The following is a 13,438-nucleotide window of genomic DNA, read 5'->3' as shown; positions in this document are numbered from 1 at the left end:
CCAAAGAGGGAGACCTGGACTGCTTCCTCGACGGAACCATCGGAGCCGAAGAACCCTCGGTTCCAGACGGAGCCGACAACTTAGCGGCTCCAAGCCTGGTCAAAGATGTATCGGCTCCGGCTGGAGCCGATACAGGCAAGGAAATAATGGTATCGGAGCTGGTCGGCGCTGATACCGAAGTCTTCGACACATGGTGGTCGGAGCCGGTCGGAGCCGACACCAATGTGGCAGTTAAAGTATCGGCACCGATAGCCATCGGTGCCGAAGATTTAGTCAAAATAAGATCGGCTCCAGCCGGAGCCGATCTCGACTCCAAAGGAGTCGGAGCCAGGGCCGAAGGCTTAGTAGCAGAAGCCTGGGCCTTGGAGGTCTTAGAGGGCTTACCCGAAGCAGACTTGGCCAGGAGCCCTCCGGTTTAAGTAGTCCTCTTAAAATTAATTTATTTCTCCTTTCCTGCAGGACTCTCTGGCTGAAAGAGTGACAAATAGCACAGGAGTCCTGCAGGTGGAGAGGTCCCAGGCAATAGATACAAGAAGTGTGACCGTCTGTCAGAGACATCTTCTGACAGCACGAGTCACACTTCTTGAAGCCTGAGACCCTCTGTTCTTTGGACATAGTGAGCACACACAAAACACACTACTCAACACAGTCCCAGATTCAGAAAATTTAACTTAAAATGGGGAAAAATAAACTCACACACACGCCCTGACAGGAAGGGATGGGAGAGGATTGAAGGCCCGGCTAAGTGAAACTACAAGGGAAATAGTAAACTAGGAGCTAGAGACCCTAAAACAACCTAAAAGTGACAAATACACTAATATATGAGAGAAAAAGGAGGAATGGGGTGACTAAAATTTGAACAACAAATTACTTACCAAGAGCTGGTAAAAGGAGTACCTCATCAGCGAAGCGGCAAACGAGATCTGGGTATTACCGCCTTGCATCATGGGATATGGGGCTGCCTCGAGCTGGTAAAAGTGACTCTCGAGCTTAGCAAGTGCCGAGTCGGAGCCGAGGATCGGCTCCGAACCCATCTAGCAAGAATGAAGGCGAGATTGACAACTTAACATTAAATGTTTCTCTGTGGTGACCTAGCTCTGCTTGTTTTTTAAATATTTTTGTTTGAGCAGCCTTTAGCGATCAGGAGCTTATATTTTTACAGAAGCTGTAAAGAAGGTTTTGCAAAAACATATTACTAAAATATAGCATGTTTAGTCTTTAGTCCAGGCCTACCAATGAATTTATTCATTTTTTTGCGCAATAAATAAAACAAAACAATTAAAAACAATGTAGATGTTGCAGCAGTTTTGTTCAACAATTCACGTCATACAAAAATCAGAAATGCATACACTGCATACATCATACGTTTTCTTTGGGGGGGCTTACATGCTTACAAGGAACCTACATTTCAATTTTTGACATCCTTATGTCTTCCCTGTCATCAAGAACAGATATCGCCTCTGTTAGTCCGTCAGTACAGGTCTGCTCTACCTGAACAACTAATAATGTTGTATTGCTGCAGCATACACCTATAGAGTCAATAGAGCTACATCATGGTCAAATGTGCCCTATGAAGGACAATGAACTAGGCTCCTGCCAGCCATTCCAGTATCCCAGTACTTGGCTGCATCTCCTTAGTTACCATAAAACACTGTTCACACCTTTATGTATGCATACTATTATCTTCTTTACTTTTACAATTATCACAGAGATTTTGATGTAATTTTAAACCTCTATTTCAAATTTTATGGCAGAAGCACTGACAGATGTCTTGTACAAAAAAACACAATGAAAAACAGTAAACTACACTCTGCTTGAAATGCACATTTAGTGAAAAGGCACATGGCAACCCATTAAGCTACAACAGAAGTACTGGGATTCTTCAAATACCATTTAGTGATGCACCAATTAGCAGCTATGCAAACGGTGCATGAATTCAAAAGACAAATGTGTAATATGCATTTGCTATTAGTCCACTGGACACATGTCCCTTTCCAGGAGCAGCCTAGGATTACTCTCTGGTGATGTAGCTTGGTCAGTCATATAGAAGACAAATGAAGGCTGAGGGAATCAAACCCTGTACTACCAAAGCAGCAGCCCTCTTAACAGTTCATAGCCTTATTCATCTGCACCAAGTGATAAACCATTGTAGCACAAACAGTGCATTTCACACCAGAGTGCCTGCAAAAACAGCTGCTCATATTCACTGTTAAAACATTAAGTTTCAACTTGGACTTCATGCTATTCAATTTTACTCGCAGCTAATTATTAAACACACTGTCAACATTCAACAAAACAAGGAAACAAAGGATCATACCCAAAGATTGTGGGTAATATGATGAAGCTCTTGTTTACTACAATCAACTTCCTTTACACCATAACTATTCAGGTGCATAGGTAGTTACTAGGCTTGCAGTCCAATGAACTACTGAGGAGCCTAGCCCAAATTTCCAGTTGCCCCAAAGCACTCTCCGTTTACGTGACTTGCTCAAGGTCACACAGTATGCAAAGAAGGGCTGAAGGAATCAAACCCTGTAGCAGAGGAACTACAGCTCACAGCCTTAACACTCTGCAACAAGTGCCAGACTAAAGTAAAAAGGGAGGGAAAATGATTCAAACCCCACATCCTTAACACAGGAAACATCAACATTAACCAGTGAAATAGTGAGATGGAAGAACCAAGTATTTATACAGAGAGACACACACACACACACACACACACACACACAGATGTGATCAATTACAGCTAGCTCAAAGTCACACAGTTGGCAAATGAAGGTGAGAGAGTTCAAACTTGCATTTTTGACCAAGGAAATATTGCACTAAAAGAACTCTAATGAGTTTCTTTAATGACAGACTGTAAGCCTCAGTAATGGTTAACCTTTAGCAATCAGAAAATGAAGTGTGTGATGAGCTACCTCCTGTAGTCAAGGGTTTGAATCTTTCTACCTCCATTTAACTATTCACCTACTGTGTGACTCTGAGCAAGTCACTTAACCAAGCAGTATTCCTGTTGCACATACATTTGTTTTAATATGAATGACACGGCTGGCTGGCAGACATTATTGACTTAGCTGATGCAGAGTGGCACATGAGTGCAAAAAACGAAATTTCCATACTTGTACAGAATTCACAGGGAACCCTTTGCTGTGACATACAAATTCATAGTAGTACACACACTTATGGAATTCAACTGTCTGCCAACACACTGTCTTGTGGTACAGAAAAGCTGGAATTCAAAGCTGCAGTCCACTTACAGAACTGGAATTCAAAACAACTGTGCTGCGATTCAAAGCAGCCATTTCCTTCTGCAGCAACCTGCCTGCACTTGTCACTACTTCCTGTACTGCTCCTCCTTCCTATATGAATTTCTGCACAGCTGCATTTCCTAAAAGACACACACACTGCACAGTGAGTTAAAGGCATGGATGGAATGGCTGGAATGGCTGAAAATAAACTGTTTTATCGGCCGGCCATTAACACATCTGCCACTGCTATGATGAAGTTTCAGATTTCACAGTATTAAAGTCTTTTACTTCAACAGCATCTACAAACAGGTCATTTTCCTAATTCTGTTCAATAAGCAAATTATTCTGGATACACCTGTCTTTGTTTTTATACAGTTTAAGAAAATTTCCTTTTCTGGCACAGACTCTGAAGTACTTATTAAAGGTCAGACATGCTTTCTCTCCGGTTTATAGCCACACCTATTACAAGCTTGAATTTCAATTGCACAAGCAGCTTTTTTATTCACGACTCCATTGTTACATGGCCCTCTTTTTCACATCCTTCAATTTTATGGAGCATGCCGTGTTTGTATATATTTTTGCCTTACTGTTTCACTAACGTTTTATTTTAGATATACATTTTCTTGGCTATTTTTTTTAACCTGTGAACTAGTAATTTCACTTGCTCTGTACACATCCACAACTTTTGATAGTCAGGTTAAGGCTTTCCCCTTATTTCATAAGCCCAGATTATGACCTCTCTCTCTCTCTCTCTCTCATTACAATGCCATGCATTTACTAAGTTCACAGACTTTGACTCTATTATCAAGCCAACTAACATCTGCTTTCATAATATCTGTAGGACCTTCTGTTAAGTTCTTTCCAGGAAAAATGTCAGGGAAATAACTGAACTGCCACAGAGGCTAAGGTGAAATGCCACACCAGTCTACTGCATGCCCACCCCTTAGGTGTGACTACGAAAACCCAGGAAAAAGAGGGAGGGGGAAATCAGATAGGTCAAAAGTGGGGGAGGGGACAGTGGAAAGCAATTGCGACCTCCCTGGACACCCTTAGGTTCCTTGACCAACCCCAGCTTAACTGGTAGGTTAAGGGAGATAAAGAAGCTGCTAGACTTGGTGATTGACAGGGGCACAGGGGTAGGTGGCTGTAGGATGACACAGGTGAGCAGAAAACAACTAAAAAAAAACCCTGCTCCACCCAAAATTCAAAACCGGCTCTACCTTTACTCTATTGCTGACCCTGATATGTCCAGAATAATCATTACTGCACTTTAGCAATCACTTAAAAACAAAAAAAAAAAAAAAAAAAAAAAAATTCACATCTGATGTGCTCTTTGGATGTATAATTAGACAGCCAGGTGAAGTTTATTCTACATAAAATACTATAAAACATCCAAGCAGCATAAGGCGGTGCATGTTTACAACAGAATCTTTAGATATGCTGCTGGTCACCATGCTGGATCTCATCACTCTCTACCCCTAATGCACCTTTAATGACTATAACTCAAATCAACACATAGCTGTAAAGTTAACTTAGCTTTTGCTCAAACTCTTGTATTCACTAACTTTCCCTCCTTATATGGCACATTCCCTGTGACCTCCAAACCAAAGCTAAAACACACTAACTCTCCACTAACAGCAAACTTTGCAGCACACCTCTGCACAACTTCAGGTGCATTTCATCCAGAAAGTCTTTAAGGCTTTGCTAATATACCACTTTAATAAAAATTAGATGTGTAATTTTGGAGTAATGCAAGCACATCATTAATGATCAACTGCCTTAAATATTCCCACTTCCTCCGGAATGACTCAATATCATATTATTATGCCAAACCATTCATTCATCTCACTATGCAAGCTGAAGTTTATGTTCTGTCAGATTCTAATATCCCTGGACATCCTTACTTTTTGTCTCTGTGATACAGTGCGTCAAAGCTGTACGTTAACTACAATGCTGTATTGTTGTTACCACGCACTTCTGCTGAGCATCACTAGCTCTGTAGCTATGCATAATGCTTCAGACAGATGGACTGTAGTATTTGTCAAGGTTCTACTATTAAACAATAATATCTGTATTAAAGTGCATTGTTTACATTTGTAAAATTACTCTTCTACTGTCAATTACACTTGTAATTACTGCATCAGCTGTGTACTGTCTTACCTTTTGTTTTAAGATCTCTCCTCAGGAACTCCATTGAAATTGTACTTCCTTAACTAGACATTCACAGTTATCAAATGCAAATATATAATTATATACAGTTAACTCACCTTTTCCAGGTCAGCAGACCATATATGTAGCAATCATCAAACCAGAGAAGATGAACACTGTTAACAGATTAAATACATGCCCAGTACGATGTAACTGCAAACTCCTCCCAGTATACCACAATTAAATCAGCGGCTATGCATAGGGCAGACAGTTTTGCTTGATGTTATTTGTTTGGAAGGCATCTAGAACCACTGGGTTTAATATGACGTACTTCTAGAAAGTCTATCTGCCTTTTTGGGGACTGAGCGCTGAGATTCAGTATTAATACAGTGTAGAATGAGGTATATCCAGTTGTAACTTGTATCTTCTCAGTTCAGGAGATACATCTAGTTGTTCCTCATGTCTAACCTAGCAAGAAGAATCATGAGAATCACAGAAGCCATGGACACTAGGATCCTAATTCTAATTCTCTTGCAGAAGTCAGAGACTAATTGGAGAATCTCAGGAAAATTTCCATATAAAAGAATCCACATTTTCATGTGCAAGGAAAGCGTTTTGGTGAGATGCGTCTAGAAGGCAGCACAGAAACACAGTCCTGTGTGATTGGGTCAAGGAGGACTTTTGTCCATTTATCTGAACCCCAGAATGGTAAGGAGAGATGAAACTCATATTAAAAGACTCTTCAAAGACAACCAAGTCTAAATAAGGATATATGTAAATGCCTTGCAGTCTTCAGTGACCTATCATTGGAGCAAGACACTTTGGGGGTACCTACAGCTCCAAGGGTGTTTACAAAGTTACATGTTAAAAGCTCGAATGGTTGTAACATCGAACTGTATATGGTCGAGACCATATGCTCGATGTTTCAAAAAAAAAGTTATGTACTCACCATAACGTTCCATCTGAGTAGGTAACTTCATTTGTCAGCAACCTGTGGGGTATCGGATCCGATTCAGATCCGAGCCGGCAACTTTCCTAGCTAAAAGATCCAAGCTCCAAGCGCCTCCCCCTACCCATAATGCCCTGCCACCTCCCTCTAACCCTCAGATCGAGTTTGCCATAATGCCATAGAAAATTACTATAACACAAGAAAGGTGTGCTATACATTCCACCTGATGTCATCTGGAAGTGACGTATCCTGATCCTTTCATAACGAACTAAGGGTACGGGGGATGGAGGGCGGGTTGGCTGCTGACAAATGAAGTTACCTACTCAGATGGAACGTTATGGTGAGTAACTTCTTTATCTGAAGTAGTTAACTTCATTTGATCAGCAACCTGCGAGACAGAGTCCCCAGCTACCAACAACTTGGGAGGTCCTCATGGAAGGATATTCCGGAGCACTGCAGAGCCAAAAGATGTGTGTCCTCTGGATATTAAATCCAACTTATAATGTGTAATAAAGGTATGACAGGAAGCCCAAGTAGCTGCTGAACAAATGTCATCCAAAGAAACCCTTGACCAGAAAGCAGCAGAAGTAGCCATAGATCGGGGTAGAATGGGCTCGCACCCTCAGGGGCTCAGGACGACCAGAGCTTTTGTATGCGAGAAGGATGCATTGGGAAATCCATCTAGCTAAGGTTACTTTAGTGACTGGTTTACCCAGACAGGATTTAGCAAATGACACAAAAAGTTGATCCGATTTTCGAAGATCGGCTGTTCTGTTTAAGTAAAATCATAACTGTCTATGAACATCCAGACAATGAAGTCTACACTCTCCTTTGTTTTGAAAATTAGGAAAGAAGACAGGTAGATTGATGGACTGGTTGATATTGGCTTCTGAGACCACTTTAGGCAGAAAGGAGGGGTTAGTCCTGAGGGAAACCCTGTCTTTATGAAAGATGATATATGGAGGCTTACTGCAAAGAGCGTGAAGCTCCGATATCCTCCTAGCTGAGGTAATGGCAATCAGGAAGGCCGTTTTCCAAGATACATATTTTAAGTCGACTGAAGCTGTGGGTTCAAAGGGAGGACCAGTCAGAGCCTGCAGAACTAGGGTTAGATCCCATGGAGGAACTGCGTCTTTAACAGGTGGTCTTAACAGAAAAGTTCCTTTCAGGAATGTTTTGCAAATCTTGGAGGAAGCTAGGGGGCCTAAACTGTTTCCAACATGGTAGTGGGAAATAGCTGCCAAGTGAACTTTAATAGTAGAAGAACTAGCTCCTTGATGAAAAGTATGGATAGAAAGTCTAGAACTGCTGGGATAGGAGCCGTGAAGGATAAGCTTCATCCTTCTATCCCTCAAAGCCCTGGGGTTGAAGGCTGCACAAATAGTGCAGCCCGAAGTAAGGTGATCAACTCCCAGGCAAATAACGCACCGAGTGTGGCCATCCGCTGGGGACAGCTTATGGCCACACTCGGAGCATTTAGAGAACACAGCTTTTGGGCCTTCGGACATATTAGGAAAAAAGTACAGGCCCACACACACACACCTTCACACACACAGAGGGGGGAGGGGAATAAACTTTAACTAACCAAAAGATTTTAAAACTACCCACAAAGGCTAAGGGAATAAGAAGGGAGTTCACACACACAAAGACAGAGAAACTTAGACAGAAAAGTATATATAAAATCCTAAACTCACAATACCACGCTCGGAGCTCGTTCTAAGAAGCTTACAGAAGCCGCGGCAAATGAGATCTGAGGGTTAGAGGGAGGTGGCAGGGCATTATGGGTAGGGGGAGGAGCTTGGAGCTTGGATCTTTTAGCTAGGAAAACTGCCTGCTCGAATCAGAATCGGATCCGATGCCCCACAGGTTGCTGATCAAATGAAGTTAACTACTTCAGATCATCGATCTTTTAACATGGCTAAATGTAAAAGAAAGAAATGAGGTAGAAGAATTAATGCAGGGGGACAAGCCCCCCACACACCCCTTACTTAAATATTCCAACTCCGAGATCGCACTACACTGAGAATACAGCGCGGAATGGGAAGTTGTCCTATTCCCTGCTGTAGCGCAATCTCAGAGTTTGTATATTTAAGTAGGGTGTCTGTTTGTGTGGGTGTGGGGGGGGTGCAGGGGGGCTTGCCCCCCCCCCTGCATTACAGTCTTCTACCTCATTTCTTTCTTTTACATTTAACCATGTTAAAAGATCGATGTTTTGAAACATTTGAGAATATGTTCTCGACCATATGCAGTTCGATGTTTCAACCGTTCGATCTTTTAACATGTAACCGTTTACAAAGAGTAATGCAGAGAACTGATAATGTGACCCACACACAGACTCTGAGAAATTTCTTGAAGCCTATGGCTATGGGGATGTGACAAGAATCCTTTAGATCCAAAGTTACCATAATAAGAAATCACAAAGCCATGCAGATAACTATTAGTGACGTCAGTGGTTCCCAGGAATCCAACAGACTGCCACAAAACATTAGTGCTACCACCTTCCCAAGGGGTGAAGAGGGACAATCCAATGTGCAGCTGCTGATGACTTTAGATAGCAACGATCAAGCAAACTACAATTCAAAGAGCCAAAAGAATGAAAAAAAATATGTACATACCTGCATTTCCACTTCACTTAGATTATAAAGCGGAGGCGCTCCTCTGGTAAGCAAGATCCGCCTCAGTGCTGCCCTAGCCATTTTCCCTGGCAAATAGAAGTTCAGAGGAAATGGGATTCTGGCAGCAAACCATGGTCTTGTCATATTGCAATAGTTCTCTGAATCCACCCAGAAAGTGTAGAGCTGATAAAAGGATTTTAAAAAATCAAAACAGATGAATAAATTGCAGAGAATGCCATTGCAGCACTCTGTGCAGTATAGATCATATTATATACACAATATCCTATATATAAGCAATTTGAATATATTCCATAAATACACTATGTGCCATATTTTTCATATGAACAGTGTCCCCGGATATAGTGACTGTTCCAAAAACATAGTGCAAAGCAGGACCATACATGGGACTGTCAACATATCAGGGTTTACACATTACAGGACAGATGGGAAAAATAAAACTTCAGGAGAACTAGCTATCTAGGTATGAACATTGTAATATCAGGTATACTGGGAAGGCAATGAGTAACAAAGCCACCCGGAAGACAGAACAGGTACTGCAACCCATATAGAAGCCATTATAAATCCAATTCACAAAGGAAAGAAATATAAGACCATGATAAAAACAATATTTAGGACACGAACAAAAGCATTACGACAGGAAGACCTTTTTGTCTTACAGGTCATCATTACCACATAGTAAACTGAGCTCCACTCAAGAAATTGTCCAGGTTAGCTTTAAAAACATGTTCTGTGCCTAATTATTTTATATCAATAGTCTCCAACCTTTTTTGCAATATGGACCGGTTTCATATAAGACAATTTTCCAAAGGCCAGCCAAGGTGTGGCCATAATAAGTAAGCAATAATGCCCGACAGGGTTTGTGTTTTAAGGTATAATTAATGCCAGCCCAGGGGTGTTATGAGGCCCAACACACAGGCGGAGGGACTCTACACCCCTGGCATGGCATTAATTACATATCAACACACAGCCTGGAGGGCATTTTGTGCTTAGGGAATGGGGTCTCTGTAAAACTGTTGTGTTGTACTTATTTAAGTACTATAGTATTTATTTTTTAAATATATTTTTAATGTAAAGTAGTTCCTCACCTAATGTTTCAAACTTGCTGTTGTATGTTAATGGTGCTGGAGGAAGCATTTTACATCCAAAATATAACACTTAAAAAATATCCAGGCGTTTATTTTTTGGTCCCTTACTCCCAAAACGTTTGGTTTGTTTCCAGTCATTGGTGATTGATGTTACTAAATAATAGCATACATTTGAGTCTGACTCTTTTTTTTCTTCAGAACAGTCACACTAACACAAATACTTTTATTTAAGCAAGTTTGCAATTTTATAAGACCAGTAATTAAAATCCATTCCTATTTTTGTGCCTTTCTTCCCTCTTTATTTTAGGGTTTATCTAGACTTCTTCAGCTGAAAAGTCCAGAAGTATGCAAACCCCTTTACTGTCGCTCTCACTCACTCTCTCTCACACATAACGCTGTTTCAAATGTATGCCAACACAAATCTTAAGTAAAATATGTTCTTATTTTGAGCCTTTGTCCCCTATTTTAGGTTTGTCCAGATATCTTGAGCTAAGAGTCAACAGAGCATACCTTTCAACTGTCTGGATTTTTGCAGAATGTCCAAATTTTTGGCTTGTATGTTTGGTTCCATCCTCATAAAATGTGTAGTTTTCTGACAAATAACTGGGGATTGAAGTTATTAGATTATTACAGGCATCTTGTTCAGATAATGCTAATGGAAACTTTCTAAGTTTTTAAGAGCAATATTTAAAATCTGTCCTTATTTTTGGCTGTTTGTCCCTGTTTATGGCTCTATCCAGATTTCTTGTGCAGAGAGGTTAAGAGGTACAGTCAAGAGGTACACAAACCCCTTAACTGATACTGCTGCCAGGGATCGCTTTCACTCTTTACTCTCCGTCTCTCTCTAACACACACACAGACACACACAGTCTCTCTTCTGCTTTCATTCAGGCATTCACTCACAAATGCACACACATTTTTTTCGGTTTCATTTATTTTTATTTTACACTTGCTAAATAGCAAAAGCGCTGCTTAGCGAGTGTGAAATAACAGCTCGATCGATCTCACTGTTCACTCTCTCTTACACAGTCTCTTCTGCTTTCACACACAAATATTCTACTTTCATGCAATCATTCATTTTACACGTAGACAATAATACACATACATACATACACACACACTTAGTCGGACACCAAACTTAAAACGTTTTTTATTCTTTCTGTGTGACCCAGTATCAAATGATCCACGGCCCACTGGTTCAGATCACGGTTTTATATCAAATGGTAAACAATTACGCATGATTTTTCAAAAAAGTAATATGATGCAATTTTACAGACATATTTCAAACATCCTCTTCCTCAAAAAGCTTTTATACCAATTTCAGCTTTGATCTATTAAATGCATCGAAACACTATCTTTACTATACCTACCCTTTTAACAGCACCTTTAACAACTTTCCATTTATAATCTCATCTTTACTGCTACACAAATGAATTAAAAATCCACACATTATTGTATCAGTCAAAAACTGTTAAAGGACATCTGCAAAAATGGACTTTAAATTTAACTACATTTTATATGTTCAGCCTTTAAATATTGCATACTGGAAGCTCTACTTCATAGAATCCCTTGACTCACTTTAATAACTACCCTCATCCTACAAAGCTAACGTGCTCTAATAAAACTGACTTCTCCCTCTTTATTATCCGACTACAGATCCATTATAATCATTTGTACCCTATTTAAAATTCTTGAAAAAATACTCTATGAATAAAACATACATTATGCTAAAACGTCCAACTATATATCAGACAAACAGCTTGGACTTCGCCCAAAATATAGCACTCAGACTACTATCTTCACATCAACCAAATTTTATCTTGCATGCAAAACAGCAAATCAATCAACAGAAGATTTACAGTCTGTGAAACAGAAGATCCCAATTTACTGCATGACAGACTGATACACATTTTTCCACAGAAGCTGTCCAGTGGTCCATCGATTGCCTAGTAAACAAAAGTTTTAGTGATGATGGAAAACTTAAAGGAGTTCTCCATGGCTCTATATTTGATTCTTTATTTTCTCTCTCTAAATTAACAGCCTGCTTTAGGATCTACCCCAACGTAAGTGTATAACATATGCACAAATGCAATTAGTAAATACAAATCCTCCAAGCCCTTGCAGACTGTCATATAAAGAGACTTCAACTATATTTTGAATTTGTTCACTACTAACACTAAGACCATCAGCTCATAAAAGCCATAATCATGATCTTTGGACTTCCAAAAGACTTGAAAAGTTTAGCCCATGTCAACTACAGATCCAATGTGTATGCTACATTTTTGTATTATCAAAGAAATATACTTACGCATTTTACTTGACCAAAGTCTTTCCTTCCAAACACACACAGAACACAGTCAGCCTTCTGCAGCAAAGGTGGGGTTTCTTAAATTTGCTCAAAGCTGTTTATAACATCTTTCATCTCTTTACTTTATTTATTTACATTTTGTTGACTGGGTTAGTACCACTAGGCCAGTGGTCTCTTTTTAGGGGGAGACCCCAGCCTGTATTCATACTGTCCAGAGAAAAATTGACTATAGCAGTAGACAACTTCTCTCCTCTTTTTGATAAGTGCTGTAGGTTCACTTTTGTCCACCTAAGTTAAAACCAACTCAAACAGATGGGATCTCATTTTAGCATTTCATCCAAACAATATACCAGAGAAACTTGCAGGCTATATATGAATGTAACACCCAGACAAGAATATATGATATCTGCCTCTCTCCTATTTTTTTTTAATTTCTCCAAAGGTTTAGGGTGTCTAATACAAGAATGGACCTCATTCCTAATTCAGAATATGATTAAAGTTTACAGCATTAGTACTGCTTAAATCTTTAGCATTTGCCAGGAGTGCTTTTCTCAGAACCTGTAATATACCCAGACCTGCCTCCTCCTGTAGTTCATTTGGATTTATCTATTCTGGCAACATATTTAATTATGTAAAACAATTAATTTTTTATTAGCCCTCTTGCTCCTATTACTATTAGACCTATTTGGAAGTTATTCCACATTGCTCTTGTTTTCCCCTCATATAACCTGTTTTTTTTTTTTTTTTTTTACCCTTTGTTGACTGGGTTAATCCCATTAGGATAGTAGCCTATTTTCAGGGGAGACTCAAGGTGCTATTTATACTACTACGGGAAAATTCATCATGGAACTTCCTTTACTCTTTTCGATAGGTGCCATGGGATCTCTTACATCCACCTGAGCTACCACCAACTCTGGCAGATGGGGCCTTGATTTAACATCTCACACAAAGGGCGACACACTCAGGAGTACATAGGTTCATCGTTTAGTACTAGGCTAACTGCCCTTGTGGGCCATTTTTAAGCCTAGCCAATTACCCCAAGTGAGAATCAAATCCTGCACCTT

At 40.1% G+C, this 13,438-nt stretch overlaps 1 protein-coding gene across 4 annotated transcripts in view; it reads right to left on the bottom strand.

The window, feature by feature from the left end:
• The window catches only part of MTX3 (metaxin 3), a 558,615-nt gene that overhangs the window by 260,956 nt on the left and 284,221 nt on the right, over nucleotides 1-13,438 (bottom strand). For 3 of the 4 annotated variants that reach the window (XM_044063728.1, XM_044063725.1, XM_044063726.1), the window contains exon 5: nucleotides 8,961-9,143. The exons of the other annotated variant lie outside the window; for it this stretch is intronic. In XM_044063728.1, the coding sequence (XP_043919663.1) occupies nucleotides 8,961-9,143 (183 nt within the window). The remainder of the gene's footprint in view (nucleotides 1-8,960; nucleotides 9,144-13,438) is intronic. 4 annotated transcript variants of the gene reach the window in all.

Source organism: Protopterus annectens, chromosome 2.part2, assembly GCF_019279795.1.
Source record: "Protopterus annectens isolate FY-2018-M chromosome 2.part2, PAN1.0, whole genome shotgun sequence".
NCBI lineage: Eukaryota > Metazoa > Chordata > Ceratodontiformes > Protopteridae > Protopterus > Protopterus annectens.
The sequence above is the reverse complement of the archived record's forward strand: the minus strand, read 5'-3'. Positions and strand labels throughout refer to the sequence as shown.